We start from the raw sequence: 16,127 nt of genomic DNA, 5'->3' as shown, positions 1-16,127 counted from the left end.
TTTGAAAAGAAAATGAAAAAAAAAAAAAAAAAAAAAGGGGGGGGGGGTGGAGGCGTGAGGGAAAAAAAAGAGAAGGAAAAGAATATAATTGGAGTGAATTATCTCAGGAACAACAGTCCAGAAAGCAGAAGAGACTGAAGATATTAGTAACCTAAGAGTTAAGAATGTATTACTTAGCTGGGTGACGTGGTGCATGCCTTTAACTCCAGTGCTTGGAGGGCAGAACCTGGAGACCAGTTTGGTCTCCAGAGTGAGTTCCAGGACAGCCAGGGCTACATAGTGCTATATAGTGAGATACTGTCAACAACAACAAAACAAACTAATTAACCCAGCAATTAGGAAATCCCAGGTAACTTCACAGAGAGTAGATTGTACACAGGAGCAGCAATGAAGACAGACTGTGGGGTGGCAAGATGGTGCTCGTGAGCTAAGATTCAAAAATTAGACTCTTCAAGGGAGTGTGTGAGAAACGCTTCTTGAAGCAGAGTAAAGTGTAAAAGCCAGAGAACAAAATGAGCCAACATTCTTAAAGTGTTTAGCACAGCATCTAGCCTACGTTAAGACTCAATAAGCGTAAATCATTGCTATCATGTATTCACCAAACATACCAAACATACTACAGTAAACTTATTCTGTGCCAGGACTGTTCTAGGCCTCATTCCTGACACAAGCTGGTTAAATATCAATGGAAGACAGATATATAACAGTCACTCAAATTTTATATGGTATGTTTGCTAGTGGTAAACACTATGAAGAAAAAACTAGGGGAGTGTGTGTCTAGTTTTATTTTTGTTGCTATAATAAAATGCCCTAACAAAAAGAAACTTGGAGGAGAAAGGTTTATTTCAGCTTACAAATTCCAGGCCATAGTCAGTTCATGTGCAGCAGTCAAAGCAGGGATTTCAAGCCATCACATCACATGCAGAGTTAAAGCAGAGAGATACGACTGCGTCATACTCCCTTGTCTGCTTGCTTCTGTTCAGCTCAATTTCTCCCCTCTTACACATTTCAGGACACCCCTGCAGGTAATGGTGCTGCCTACTGTGGGACTGCTTCCACCCGCCAGCTCCCATAATGACACAGAGACTTTTTATTATTTATGAAAGCTTAGGTTTTATAGCTTCGGCTTGATTCCAACTAGCTTACATAACTTAATTACCCCATCTACTGTAGTCCACATATGCCACGTGGCTTGGTACTTCTCTATATCCTAGTATGACTTCCTCCTGGCTGGCTGGCGGGGGGTGGGGGAACACCCCCCATGTGCCTGATTCTTTCCTAGCCCTCCTATCTCTGCCCAGAAGTCCCGGCTTTCTTCTCCTGTTTTGTTATAGGCCAGCTCTTTCTTAAACCAATCGGAAGGTGATAGAGAAGAATGTTTACAAATTACTCAGGGAGGTGATGATCCAAAACAAATAACAATACCAAAATCCAGGCAGTCCTCAGCTCTCTGCTGGTACAGAAATCAACATCTGAGAAATACAAAGAAAAGCTTTATGCAGGCAAATGGACGGACCTAGAAAAGATCAACCTAAGCGAGGCAACAAAGACACAGAAAGACACACATGGTATATACTCGGTTATAAGTAGATTTTAGTCATTATAGTACAGGATGGACATACTACAATGCAGACCCCAAGAAGATAAGTCCAATGGGCATGTCAGGCTTCATGTCGACCCACTAGTTAAGGGAGTGGGGATATCTCTGACAGAGACTATGTTGCCTGCTTTTTGATCACTTCCCCCTGATGGGACTTCCCTACAAGGCCACAGGGCGGAAGATGAACTCAGTTTTCATGTGACTAGATGAACCGGGGTGTCTGTAGGGGATGCAGGAGGGAAGGTAGGACTGGGAGATGACGCAGTGGCCTATGATCAAGAAGTTAACTGAATTAATTAACAAAAAAGAAAGAAAGAAAAACCAAAAACAACCTTTACACAGTTTACAAAAAGATTATCCCAGCAGCTGCCCACAGTGGGATGGGTCCTCCCTTGAGTAACTTAATTTTAAGACAACCCCTCACAGACATACCCACTGCCAAACCAATGAGAACAATCAATCATTAAGACCTCCTTTCCAGGTGGCTTTAGGTTTCGTGGACACTGAAGCTGATAGGTAAAGCTAACCATCACAAAGAAGGAGGTGGCAAGTGCTGAGGAAAAGGGTAAAATTTTAGGTAGAGAGGCCTGGGAAAGTAACTTTTGGTAACTCAAGAAAATGAAAAAAAAAAAAAAGTAACTATAATTAGGGGGAACAATTATTATCATCAGCATTGCTATTAGCATTTCTAATATAGTATTATAGCAATTGTGTATTGTTAGCACATTAAAAAAAATATTTATTTATTTATTTATTATGTATACAATATGTGTTTGCATGTATACTTGCACGCCAGAGAAGGGCACCAGATTTCATTTTAGATGGTTGTGAGCCACCATACGGTTGCTAGGAATTGAACTCATGACCTTTGGAAGAGCAACCAGTGCTCTTAACCTTGTTAGCACATATTATTACTACTTTTTTGCTACAATTAATGTTGTGATAACCACTATCATCTATGGCTATTGAGTAATTTTAGCAGTGGCCTGTAGTAATCAGCATTTTTAGAGTTTAGTACTGGGAAGGACAGAAGTAGTGTGACACATGGGAATTAATTATGAGTGGAGAATAACAAGCAAAAAAGAGATACCAGGCATTATAGCTCAGGTTTCAAGTTTCAGCACACTCAGAGCTTAAAAATATAACAAGTCTGAGACTAGCTTCAGGTACACAGAAATGCTTTAGTTAGAGAGGGGAGGGGGAAGAGGAGAAAGAACATGTATGAGGATGAATAGAATCCTTTGTGTGTGTGTGTGTGTGTATGTGTGTGTGCACACACACATGCGTGCGCGCGCTAAGGGTGACCTTTGAGCCACAGCACGCATACATAGGGTATCACACAGCAGGATCATCCTCAGACCCAAAAGACATTGAAATGAAGAGTTCTGTGACACAGGGAAAATGGAAACCCATCTCAGATGAGCATAGACATACAGTGTATGACGAAGAGATTACAAGACAGGACTGTGTTTTTTACAGGAACATTTATTTGGTGGTTAGAAACAGAGACTTATGAACTCCTCAGGAGGATATTAGGAGGAGTTGGAAGTCTTTGCTGTTTGCCAAGGCAACCACAATACTGCAGGTGGGTGTGCAACAGTACTCGCTGGATCATACTAAACTAATGAGGATTAGGTCTTGCTCATGATTAAACTTGTCTATTAAAACAAACAAAAAGTTCTTAAAACTTTAAGTCTTATTCCTGGGGCTGGAGAGATGGCTCAGCTCAGTGGTTATGAGTACTGGTTGCTCTCTAGGGGATCTGAGGTTTGATCCCCAGCATCCATATGGAGGCTCACAACTGTCTGTAAGTCTAGTCCTGGGAAATCAGATGTCTTCTCTGGCCTCTGAAGGTACCAGGCATGTGACTCACAGACATATATGCAGGCAAACTATCCATTCACACTGAAAACAAAACAAACAAATGAAAAACTTAGTTCAACTAGCAGTGCTGAGAATATAAAAAGGTGACAAAAAATTCCTTGTAAATGTTGTTTAAAATGGCACTGAAACAAAATGGCCACATAAAAGCTAATAAAGGAAAAAAATTAAATAGGTCAACCATGTTTTATAATTGAGTAAACAGCAAATTGCATATATATGTAAAACCAATATATATATATCACATACATACACATATATATATATTTTCAAGTCAGGGTTTCTCTGTATAGTCCTAGATATCCTGGAACTCACTTTGTAGACTAGGCTGGCCTCAAACTCACAAAGATTCGCCTGCCTCTGCCTCCTAAGTACTGGAATTAAAGGTATGCACCACCATGAAGGGCTAACAATTTATATTTCTAGTTTTATTACACTTTCATATATTACATATTATATATATATATGTATGTATATATATATATATATATATATATATATATATTACATTCACTTCCCTAAGGATTCGCCATACTCGGTGTTTAATCTCATTCTATTTGCTGGCAATGACTTTAGTGGCACAGCAATTGCTTAGCATGTGCCAGCTTCTGAGTTCAATGCTCATTACAGTTTAAAAAAGAAAAAGATGGATATGCTCAAGATCATACAACATGCCAGGAAGCCAGACTCCTGGTCATTCAGCAGAAGAACATGCAGAAGGAAAGGCAGGAGATGAAAACACGGGCTTGGAAATAACTCACTGATCTGTCGGTAACTGAAAAAGCTCTATGTGAATCACCATGAACTTCACTGCCTCCTCTTCCAACGTCCTTATGATTCCACGTCGTGGTCAAAGTACTGGAGGATATCTACACTCTGTGTGAGTTGCTGGGCCAGGGTGCCTGTTAGGTCTGCAGAATCCTTCAGTCCTAACTTCAGGAGGAACCTGGTGCAAGCCACGTGCTGACCTGCACAGGCGAGATGCAGGGCTAAAGGGAGACAAGAGTGATCTATGCTGAGAACACGTGCTGCACTCAGAAAACAATATTGGGTTATTTGGTTTTACAGAGCTTACCTTTATTTACTTTGGGTGTGATTATGTGTGTATGTGTATTTGCCACAGGGCATGTAAAGAGGTTGGTCAGAGGGCAACCTGCAGGAGCTGGTTCTCTTCCATTGTGTGGGGGCTGCTGGATCAAATGCAGGTTACCAGGGTTGGTTACAAGTGCTTACCCACTGAGCCATCTTGCCAGCTCCCCAGTTATACAGATTTTACATTTTATTACTAGTAATATTATTTTCTCTCTGTGTAGCTTTGGCTGTCTCTTTGTAGATGAGACTGGCATTGAACTCAGAGATCCACCTGCCTCTGCCTCTCAGAGTGCTGGGATTACAGGCATGCACCACCATGTCGGGCTGATTTTACACTTTCATAGTCCACCCATAATGGCCTGTACTGCATGACAAGTTTTCGATGACTGGGCTGAAACAATAAGCCTGCCAGGTATGGTGACAACACCTTTAATTCCAGCAAATGGGAGACAGATCTCTATGAGTTTGAGGTGCCAACCTATTTCATACAGTGAATTCTAAGATAAAGAGCTATATAAAGAAAACCTTAATAAACAAATAAATAAGTTAATTTAAAAAAAAAAGAAAACAAAAGAATCAGAAAAGCTGCAAGAAGCTTTTCTAGTTAATAGGAAGCAGGAGGGGACTGTTTATTCCTAGGATCACTCTCATGGACAAATTATACATAGTTTTAGTGGTACATAAAAATTAAAAATTCCTGAATTAAAAATTAAAAATGTGTTCACCTCACATATATGGTTATGGCTTAAAATAACAGTTGCTTGTTTTTTCAGGGCTAGGGATTGAATGTAGGTCTGTGTGCACATTAGGTGAGAGCTCACCACTGAGGTGCTCACCCTGTATCAACGCAGACTAAAAGGTCCACGAATCATTTCATACCTGAGCGATTTCTTTCATCTTTAGCGTTGATGTCAGCACCCAAGGATAACAGAGTTTGAACTGTGCTCGTCTGTCCTTCCTGAGAGTTGAAATACGTTCATTAACCACTGTGATGAGGACAAAATCAAAGCCTTAAAAACAACCTTTACTGTGCATCAGAAACCTTTCCTGATGAAGCCATCTGCAATCTTCCTGTTTTAAGGAAGATTTATATCACCCATGATTCTAACAATTCATTCAACATTTGTAACATTCAGTTATCCAGATGGATAATATGATTAGGTTTCCATCTAGATCAGCAGTGTACAATGTTGTGGTTTATATAGAAGTCACAATTCCAAAATTTCCCAATTATATGAACTCTTTGTTAACATCTTTAAGGCAGAGAGGAACTGTAAAATTTTGGGGCTCTCAGAAGAGAGAGACCTACCCTAGCTGGCATTACTTACATAGAAATTTACACACACACTAGGCAGTTAGCCCATCAGAAAGTAGTGAGGCTAAAATCAAGATTGCAGGTTCACCCTTTCTACAGAAGAAATGTTAGCCTTTCTTCTCATGTTCGTGGACTGGACCCTCAGTTTACTTGTGTATCTATCCTTGTATTCAGGGGGAGTGTGTGGTAGGTGTTGTGGCCAGAAAACCTGTACTCTTGCCTCTAGAAAACCAAATAAAGGCAAGGACCTTCTTAACCATGTATAATAAGCAAGGCTCCTAAAATAGCTTTTTGTCTAGTGAAATATTTATGCACATCCTCAATGTTCCATGTACTGGAGAGACCAGTAGATGCAATTTCTTTGTCTCAGTTAAAGAGATTTTAACTTCTGAATTCAATACAAGAAAGAGTTATAATTATTAAATGAAATTTTGTTCACTTGTAAATTTTCAGCAAGTTACTTTACTTTTACTTGTGTGTGTGTGAACACAGGTATGTAGCCTGTTGAAGCCAGAATGGGGTATCAGTGAGCTCCGTTAGAGCTGGAGCTACAACTAGTGTGACCTGCCTGATGTGCGTGTTGGGAAGTCTGCAAGGAGATGGCTGAGCTATGTCCTATTTGTTTATATGTAACAGAAAAGTTTTAACTTTACTAAAGTGGAGTTACACAATTTGCTTTCAAACACTTAAGAGACAACTGAGAAGGCCTCCTCACCCTTCAACATTTTTATGGTTTTAAATAACATTATTACTGAAAATAAGAATGGGAAGGCGTACAGAAAGCCCAAGTATTAGACAGAATTAAGAGTTCTCCTCTAGGGAGGCAGAGGCAGGAGGATCTCTGAGTTTGAGGCCACCTGGTCTACAAAGTGAGTTCTAGGACAGCCATCTGGGATACACGAGAAACCCTGTTTTGAAAAACTAAAAAGAGTTTGCCTTTGTTTATTTTTGCCTAAAAACAAAATACAACATGCTTCTAGTAAAAAGACAAGACTCAAAATCATGGACATCTCAGGATTATAGAATACAGATGATGCATTCTATACATTCAACAAAGATGTCAGGACTACAGAGCTGCCCATCACTGGAGCAAAGTGAGCCTAGAGAAGGAATGCTGTCATGAGAAGCAACTAACCTTAGCTGCATAATGAAGTGCTGTGAGCCGGGTTGACTTTGCTCTCACATCCACATCAATGCCGAGATCGGACACCAGGAATCGTATGGCTTTATTCTGCCCAGTGACTGCTGCTCGGTGTATAGCCTGGGCCCCCAGGCTATCTGCAACTGAAGAGCAAGCCTAGTAGGCAGGAAAGAGGAACAATGTTAAACACAGAGAAATCTGTGGCCATTGTCCTGTAGATGTTTTGGTGAGGCTTAGCTGTCTGTGCAGTTCTTCTGGGCAGAGCACATAATTTTTGTTCCATTCTCAAAGGAATTGAGTCATTGGCTGCAGTGCCTTAAGCTCTATCAGGCTACTTTGTAGCTATTACTATCAAAGTGACACTATTTACTGAATCCTTAGTTTGCTAACTGCTCTATGGATGTGGGATTATTGGATCCTCCCTGGATAAGTCCATGGTCCTGGGCATGCTGTGTAAGTGCTTTACTTTGAGCTCCACCCCAGCATCATTTAGTCTTTGTAGGAAACTTCTGAAATTACATTCTGTTGCCATTTTAGAGATAGGAACACTGATTCACGAGTGTTTTTGGAGGTCAAAGATCCCACCAGAGAAACTCAGGTGAGCCTGGATTTAAACCCAGATGAATAATGATGTATTGTTTATCTCCAGATCTAAATTTTCTAAAGAAGAAATAAAGGAATAAGCAAAAATACTTTATACCTCGTGTTTTTCAAGGAGCAGTTTGGCTATGCTAACATGGCCACACTGAATTGCATCCATGAAGGGCGTGACACCACAGTTGTCTCTACAGTCTGGTTCATAGTGACACCTACAGCCAAATCCAAAAATGACAGAACTGTGAATTCACTGTTTCAAATCTACGACAGGTGACAGGATAGTCCGCAAGCAGACTTTATGCCTTACAGATGTCCGTGACAGTCTGGAGCTGTCTTTCCTCTTATCACTTTAGCTTCTGAACCAAGCTCTGGGTCTTTAGGACTTTCCTCTTCTAAATTTTACCATGTCTGCAGGAACCTTCACTTCTTCAACTTCTCAGCTTAGTAACTTGTAGTCACCCTTACCGCTGTCTTTCTCTTTTCTCTCCCAACCAATTACATGACATAATTTTACAGCCAGGCTACTTAAAATGTCTTTGGCCTCCTATCTCTGCTTTCACACTTATGCATAGTCAGCTGACAACAGCCTCCTAATGCTCTTTTCATCACCACCCTCACCTCACCCTCTCCCGCTGCCATTTTCCCCAACAACCAGTCATCTTGCTGTGCAGTCCAGCCTGGCTGGAACACAAGCTTTTCCTGCCTCAGTCTCTAAAGCACTGGAATCACAGATGTGCACGAATGCATGCAGTTCCTTAATTCTAGGGTTCTGTGGATTTATTTATTCACAGTCTTCTTCATTAGCCTATGAGGGCCACTAGAGAAGAGCTGTTTATTTCATTACCCAGACCTAACAAACAAAGGTGCTTGAAAAGGGTTTCTTCAGTGAAGAGTATTTACAAATTTGCAGAAAAGCAAATCTAAGTGCTTGAGACATGTTTTTAGGGCCCAGGCTTGAGTACTTTGACCAAGTTACTTTTTCCACTTCTAACCTCACGTCACCACTCATATGTTGCAAAGATTCACATTTGTATCTGGCCCATCTTGTCTCTGCCTACTTGAAGTCTTTGCCTTGAACACCCACAGAGATACAACTACTGCACTTGTCCCAAAGCAAAATTCTTATGCTTCCTCTAAACATGTTCCTCGTCCACCGTTCATTGTCTCAGCAAGTAGCACAGGCATCTCACTGTGAAAGTCATCCTCAATGTTCCCTTGCCCCTCCTTTATTTTCGATGGAACCCAAGGCCTTAAATATGCTGGGCAAGCACTCTACCATTGAACTATATCCCCAGGCCCTCCCAGATCCTCTACGAAATTATTCACCTATTCCTGAGTCAACTTTTAAAAGATACCCTTCAATCCACCGCTTCTTTCTTGCCTTAATTGCTGTTCTACTGCTGTAAAGATAACTTTATGAAATAAAACATTTAGTTAGGAACTTGCTTACAGTTTAATCCACTATCATCATGTAGGGAGCATGCAGGCAGGTAGGCAGGTACTAGAAGAATAGCTGGGAGTTATCCTCTGATACATGAAAGCCCACCCCTAATGACATGATTCCTCCAACAAGAAATCTTAATCCTTCTAATTCGTTGAAACCACACTTCCTATACTCATCGACTCAGCCCAGCTTCCATTATTTTTCTCCAATTACACTTTATTAACCCAAGAGACAATTTCACAGAAACCTGTTCCCATTTCAGGTTTATTTATATTTTGCAACCAGGTGATCCATGACAACTGATTTCTTATGACCCTTGGCTTAAAAACCCTTCAACAAGGGACCTGAGGAGACAGCTCAACGGTGATGAGTACTGTTGTTCTTCCAGAGGACCAGGGTTTGATTCCTTCTGACACCATCTCCTGGCCTCTAAAGGCACCGGGCATGCGCACAGTGTCAGACACGCATGCAAGCAAAACATTCATTTACAAAAAATAAAAATAAATAAATCTAAGAAAATAAAAAGCCAACCCTTCAACAGGGTTGGGCACAGTGATATATGCCTTTAATACCAGAACTGGAGTGGTAGAAGCAGGTGGATTTCTGTATGTTTGAGACCAGCCTGGTTTATATTTTGAGTTCCAAGCCAGTTAGGATTACATAGTGAGATCCTTCTCAAAACAAACCAACAAACTCAATGCCTCAATGGTACCTCACATGCACATAATAAAGTGGAAACTTTTGCAATGGTCTACAGCATCCGTATTCTCTTGACTGTTCAGATTTCAACCTACCCTGAACTACTTCCAGTCTCTCAAATATGCTGTCCTTTTCCTTGGTGCAAAAAGCCACCCTACCCCTCCCTTACAGCTGTTATTCTCCCCTCAGGTGAACAGCTTTGGTTTTACTGGTGCTGAGACATTGACTCTTTCAGAGTCTTCACTAATTTACACTAGGTCCTCCCATCACACTCCTGTGGGGATCCAGAGTCCTTGCAATGCTCATTGGTGTGTAGGCAATGAACTGAAGGCAAACTTTTCAGTTTGTGGGCCCCAAGCTTTCCACATAAAAGGAAAAGGACTACTTATTATAAGAAATACTTTCCACTAACTTACCATTCTGTTCTTACCTATCAAGAAGCTCCTGCACTGCTTCGAAGCAGCCATGCATTGCTGGGGCAAGGGGAGGAGGGGAATAGAGACAACGAGAACATTTTAGTACACACTTGAAACCTTGGCTGGGGAAGTAGTTCATTGGCTAAACACTGGCCTACCATGTGCAAAACCCTGGGTTTTATCCCAGTACAACAAATAAATAATTAAAAAGAAGCAAAAATTCACTGGGTAGTGGTGGCACACGCCTTTCATCCCAGCACTCGAGAGGCAGAGGCAGGCGTATCTCTGTGAGTTTGAGGCCAGCTTGGTCTACAAAGCGAGGACAGCCAGGGCTCTATTACACAGAGAAACCCTGTCTCGGAAAATCCAAACGAAACGAAACCAAACCAAACCAAAAAAACCCAAACAACAACAAAACCCCCCAAACAAAAACAGGCAAAATTCTCACTCCTGGCTCCACTCTCTGCCTGTCTTGTCTTTAAAATTATTTTTGTTTTAATTTATTCTATTTTCTGTGTATAACTGTTTTGTCTATGTGTTTGTATCTGTACCACATGTATAGATAATGCCCACAGAGGTTAGAAGAGGATGATGGATCCCTTGAAACCTGGGATCCAGAGTTAGAGATGGATGTGAGCCACCATGAGGGTGCTGGGAACTGAATCCGGGTATTCTGCAAGAGCAACAAGTGCTCTTAACTGTTGAGCTGGCTCAGCCATATCTGCCCCAGTTTTCTCACAGAGGAAAGCCTAACACAGTTACCATTACTGTCCCAGTAAGAGAAAATCCAGCCAAATAAAGGGTAAAGAATGATGTTTTCACTTCATGTACCCAATGGTTTCCAATTAGGAGCACTTTTATGGCAAACTTCCAACTTTACAGTTATCTCTCCACCTTACCACTGTAAGGTTCAAGGCCAGTACAATCTTTCACCATAAAACTGCAAAAACATTTTGATGCTAATCGATTTAATAGTAATCTATGAAAATTATCCAGAACTTTACTCCTCCTACTGAAGATACCTATACTCAACAGGAAAGATTCTGACTATCTGGCCTCCATTTATTCTGGGCAAGTGACAGGTTGCTGACTGGTTCTCCAAGGGAATATTTTAGGAGAGTGTGTGTGATGGAAGAGCTGCCCAAGTAACTTATGAACTAGTATTTTTTTTTCCTACTTACTAAAAAGGTTTCAGAAAGGATTCCTTGATTCCTAAGTGCCAGCTGTGGCTGGAAAACAACCAGATGCTTGTTATCCAGCCTGTATGAACTGTATATCTCAGGCATGGATCTTTATTTAGAGAAAGCAAGAGTATCCTAATTCAACAAACTACCCCTCAGACTAAGAACTATTTTCCAAAATTCTCTCTCGGGGGTGGGGGTATTGGGGAATTTGAGACAGGTTCTCTCAACATTGCCCAGCTGGCCTTAAACTTGCATGGATCCTGCTGCCTCAACTTTCTGAGTGCAAAAATTATAGGCATGCACCATGATGCTTGGCTTATTTTCCAACTTATTTTATAGACTCTTGAGCTTATTATTCACACATTTCACACTAATTTTGCTTTTTCCCTTGACTCTACATCATGGTATCACTACCTCTGTCAAAAGCTAAGAAGGGCATTTGCTCACATACAGACCGAGTTCTTTACCCAGGGTCACAGACTTAAGAAAGAACTAAGCTAGCTTACCATCTAACTAACGAGGAGGTAAGACAGATTCACTCTAAAAGTGGACTGACACAATGACATGCTAGCCGAAGTTCCCATCCCTTTAGAAACTTATAGTCTGTGAAGACATCCCAAGACGTTCTGAGGCCTTCACTTGTCATTCCCCAGCAGGTGACCTGAACTACAAAGTGTAGGCAGTGCTGGGGTGAGGCCAACTGCAGACTACAGCGCTTGCAGGGTGTACCTGCAGTGTGTAAAGGAGTTCTTCTAATTCTGCTCTCTGTTTTCCAAACATCTGGACAGACTGTGAGCAAGTACCGGAGGATCACAGGTTCGCCTTCTCGACTGGCAATGTGGAAACTGTTCCAGCCGTCCTTGTTCTTCAGCAGTGGATTGGCACCGTGTTCCACAAGGTCCTGGATCACTTCAAGGTTCTTCCTTGTGCAAGCCATCATCAGAGGAGTCCTAAGGCCAAACAGGATGGAACTTGGAAGAAACCAAGCCATCAGACAATGTATGTCTTTGACATAGACAGATAATCTAGAGGAGTCTGGGGGTGGGGGAGAGGGAGGCACAGGAAAACAGCTTAGACTACATATGACTTCTCTGAGGACTGTGGAGAAATAATAAGGACAAATTTATTCTGAATGTACATCCACAAGGGTAGGTTATCTGAGAGGCAAAAACTGTTTATGAGCCAATCAGAGGACTGATAAAAACCACAGATAACCCTCAAGATACAGTGGGACTATTTATTTACAATATTGAAGAAAATGTACTTTTAATCATATGGCTCTCTCCTGCCCTTGATATGCTAAGCTAAAACTCAGGGGCTCATAAATGCTAGGAGGCTGCACCACCTCAGCCCCTATGTTTTGACAGACTTGAAATAACCTGAAGGCAGGACCTTTATTGTTAAGAGCCTAAAAAATTTCACAAGCTCTCAGGAACCAGACATAGACTAAAAAAGATGTCAGTTTAGCAAGAAATTAAATTGATTTGAGCAGTGGCAGAGTATCACCAACATTCTTGCTGGTGGCTCTGCAAGGCTAGATGTGACAAAAATGCACAGAGCTCAATATCGGGTGCATGTCCAACTGAATTTTATCAATTGTACCTATCCACAGAAGCCATGCAAATTACAATAATGTAATCGTGACCAGGTAATTTAGCAAGATGTCTCCAAACACATCCTGGGCACCCGAGTAATACGATTCACCCGTTACACTTCACTCGATTACATTTCTATACTCTCTCAACGGGAAGAGGCTGTCCTCACTAAAGAACCAACCCCCAAGAAGAAAGGAAGGTTGGGATGAGAATTAGAAGCCGAGGAAAGTTATATCATCTAACGGACACACTGAAAAGTAGAGACAAAAACTCGTGATTTTTCAGGGAATGTGGTTATAGTCTTTCTGGACCCTGGGCACCTACCAGTCCGCTTTCTTCAAGGAGTCCACAGCTGCACCTCGGCCCAGGAGGTAGCGCACGCAGTCCCGGTGGCCCATAGAGGCAGCTTCATGCAGAGGCCGCTTGTAGTCTCGGTTGGCAGCCTCAATGTCCATACTCCAAGTCTCCACTAAGTAGGCTAGGATGTCCCGGTGCCCGTGGCGGGCTGCACAGTGGAGAAGGGTGTCCCCGCCAGGCCCCAGGCAGCCTCTTGCAATTTCCGGCCCCTGGCAACCTCCGGCTACTTTCAGCTCCTCCTGCAAGGCGCACAGGCGGCCTTCCTGAACCAGCTTGCAGAGGCGCCGCGGATCCCCTAGCGGAGCCATCACCCGGGACCAGGCTGGACAAAAGTAAGAGGAAGACCTAGACCTGTGCTACTACAGGTTGGGAGAAGTTGAGAGGTGGGCAGGGCTTCCGCTTCCTGCTTGTGACCGTTCTCCCCGACGCTCCGCCCCCAAGACGGATTCTGTCCTCCAGCGTCTTTTTGAAGCCACTTGCCCTGGTTTGGAAGTCACGATCTCCAATGTAGAATGGTGTCTTCTCAGGCGACAAGCACTAGTTACCGCGACCCAGACTTGCGGGGTTGTCAGGGTAGGGCCTTGGGGTCCGGGAGCCCGGGCAGTTTAGGGTAAGAGTGTACGCCCGACACCCTGGAGCTGTAATAGAGTGGAGTGCGCCGCTCTTCCGCGAAGCCCTGAAGTGGGACAGCGGTGCTTTGCAGCCGGCCCTCGCACCCCGTATGGGGTCTGCTCTCCACTGTACAGCCTATGGAGATGTGCGGGGGTCTCTGCTAGGCTGCACAGCCGGGACTTCAGGATGCCTAGGCTCCCAACAGCAGGGTTTCTGGGGCCTCTCGGAAATGGGACAGTGTCCCTTGCTCTGCCCGCTCCTCACCCAATCCGCAGCAGACCCAAGTCCCCTCCCCGCGGGCGGCCGCCGCCTCAGCCCCCGCGGGAACCTAGGGAGCTCGAAGGAACTCTGGGAAAGTTTCCTTCGGCTCTTCCGCGCTAGCGGAAACACAGGGGGGCGTGGCGCAGCTCCTTGAGACACGCCCCCTCCCGCTTCGCGTACGGATTGGTTCTAGAGTCTGTCTGTCCGCGAGCCCCATCCGGTTCCGAGTTTCGACTGGTTCACGGATCTGTTCGTCTGCTCCGGGGGAGGGTGCGTCTTGGCAGCAAAGGGGCGGAGCTCGCGGAGGAAGTCTACAGTCGACCCTGCCCGCTGTCTGGGCCGAAGGAGAGTCTTGCTGGTCGGGGGAGAGGTTGAATGTCCAGCGTCATCGGCTTGGTGGTGTCGGCGGCGGGGTCCTGAGCCGGGCCACCATAGTGCGTGAGACCGTGGACTTGGCGTGGGGTGCGAGCCGGGCAAACTTCACTTTGTGGGGCCTGGCCCAAGGGTCTCGGCCTCGGGGTTGGGGCCCTAGCTGAGGGTGGGTTGCAGGAGCTGGCCGCGCCCGAGGTGGTCAAGTGTGGGCCTGCTGGAGGAGGCCAGGAGCTCCCTGCAGACCACGTCCCTACGCTGCTTCCTGAGGCTCCGGAAGGGGCAGCACCTGGGAAGACGTAGCCTGTGCTGCTGGCAAGCCTGGCTTGTCTACACTGTAATGTTTTTGACCTTGGGCGAGTCATTGTATGCTTCTCCCGACATTTGTGTTTGCCCCGGTAGTCTCCCACCCTACACCTGACCAGGTGATGGATGGTTAATGGGACTTGAGAAGGCCTGGGGACTTTTGGAGGGCACACTGAGATCCGAGCAAGCTTTGATGGATTCCTTTCGAGGAACTAGACATTTAACCTCACGGTGGTTTTTGTTTGGGGAGTAAATGGAAGTCGCTACTGGCAGGCTTAAAACAATTCCTTTGCCTTTGGCACTACCCTATGGTTCACAGAGCCCCTGACATTGTCTATTCCATAAACAGTCCATGGGCAGCGTTCCGGTTTTAGAGATGAGAACATTGAGGCCTAATGAAGTTAGAGATTTTTACCACGGGTTGGAGAGTTGAGGCATCTGACAGTTTCAAACTTTTTGCTACCGTTCATGTTATTTGGTTTTAAGTCTGAACACTTGGGAGACAGGCAGGAGGACCTTGAGTTCTAGGCTAGTCTGGGCTTACTACTCCTTACTTACACATGATCTCACTTTTTTTTCTTGCCTTATAGCTTTTAAGTTTTGCGTCCTTTAAACAAAACCGATACCTGCAGTTTACAAAAGGATGAAATACTTGAAATCCAGGATAATTGTTGTTTAATTGGTATTCCAAATAAGATTCTGCCTCTCCTCCCTTTATGAATTTACTTTGATCTGTGTTCTTCTTTGGAAATCGATGTTGTTTGTGAATCTGCCCCGTAGTCTTTGTGATTTTCTGGAGAAAGGTGGGCATTTATACTTTAAGTTTATGAATACGGCTGTTGCTGCTCTATGTTTGGTTGAGCTGCCCATTTCTTTGATGAAGGTCTTTGGAGTTTATGGCCTGGCCTTTAACTGTTTTAATTCCTATGTAGCTGTCATTGGAATTGGGATTTTCTCTTTTCTTTTTTTCAAAAATGTTTGAAACCTAGTGTCTCTGCCTGACTATGGTAGAGCTAGGCAGAACTAGTAATGAATCAAATGCTTTCAGCAGGGGAAAGGACAGTAGAACACTTACAGTTATATTGTAACTGTGCCACCATGGAGGGATTTTCTATCTGACTTTTGCTGTGTTTCATGGATCTGCTTGGCTGTTGTTGAGGGATAGGTCCTTTAACATGTTTCCTGGCTTGCGAATACATAATACTATTTGAATTCTTGTTTCAAATTGTTACTATTCACTTCTTTTTCTTTCTTGTAT

The 16,127-nt window shown here is 43.5% G+C and overlaps 2 protein-coding genes across 9 annotated transcripts in view; one reads left to right on the top strand and one right to left on the bottom strand.

Moving 5' to 3' along the window:
- Positions 1 to 824: 824 nt before the first annotated feature.
- Positions 825 to 14,289, bottom strand: Ankrd16 (ankyrin repeat domain 16). Of its 7 annotated transcripts, none has more exons than XR_008718625.1 (8): positions 13,289 to 14,289; positions 12,099 to 12,340; positions 10,200 to 10,242; positions 7,730 to 7,838; positions 7,024 to 7,185; positions 5,453 to 5,531; positions 4,243 to 4,470; positions 3,066 to 3,505 (listed from the first exon to the last, which is right to left on the bottom strand). XR_008718625.1 is itself a non-coding variant. In XM_055593840.1 (8 exons), the coding sequence occupies exons 1-7, from the start codon at positions 13,627 to 13,629 to the stop codon at positions 4,313 to 4,315; spliced, it is 1,134 nt and encodes a 377-aa protein (XP_055449815.1). In that variant the 5' UTR covers positions 13,630 to 14,289; the 3' UTR covers positions 3,066 to 3,505; positions 4,281 to 4,312. The 7 variants fall into 7 exon arrangements, 6 of the variants coding, with proteins under 6 accessions (XP_055449818.1, XP_055449815.1, XP_055449814.1 ...); XM_055593840.1 differs by having other exon boundaries at positions 4,281 to 4,470; XM_055593843.1 differs by lacking the exons at positions 3,066 to 3,505; positions 4,243 to 4,470 and adding an exon at positions 825 to 1,472.
- Positions 14,290 to 14,489: 200 nt separating this feature from the next.
- Positions 14,490 to 16,127, top strand: part of Fbh1 (F-box DNA helicase 1) — a 40,049-nt gene continuing 38,411 nt past the window's right edge. The window contains exon 1 of one of the 2 annotated variants that reach the window (XM_055593788.1): positions 14,490 to 14,656. Coding sequence is in view for 1 of the 2 variants with exons in the window: in XM_055593787.1 (XP_055449762.1) it covers position 14,628 (1 nt within the window). In the remaining variant the exon portion in view is untranslated. The remainder of the gene's footprint in view (positions 14,657 to 16,127) is intronic. The other variant, XM_055593787.1, reaches the window with a different exon arrangement.

Source organism: Psammomys obesus, unplaced genomic scaffold, assembly GCF_907164565.1.
Source record: "Psammomys obesus unplaced genomic scaffold, mPsaObe1.curated_primary_1811, whole genome shotgun sequence".
NCBI classification, from domain to species: domain Eukaryota; kingdom Metazoa; phylum Chordata; class Mammalia; order Rodentia; family Muridae; genus Psammomys; species Psammomys obesus.
This window is presented reverse-complemented; position numbering and strand designations above follow the sequence as displayed.

What these genes read in the sequence shown, in the direction of transcription:
- Ankrd16 (XM_055593839.1), bottom strand. Translation starts at nt 13,629, where the DNA reads ATGGCTCCGCTAGGGGATCCGCGGCGCCTCTGCAAGCTGGTTCAGGAA. An exon ending in GTGCAGGAGCTTCTTGATAG is followed by an intron (nt 7,839 to 10,199) that starts GTAAGAACAGAA and finishes ATTTGGCTGTAG; the next exon opens with GTGTCACTATGAACCAGACT. An exon ending in TGCTCCTTGAAAAACACGAG is followed by an intron (nt 7,186 to 7,729) that starts GTATAAAGTATT and finishes CCTGCCTACTAG; the next exon opens with GCTTGCTCTTCAGTTGCAGA.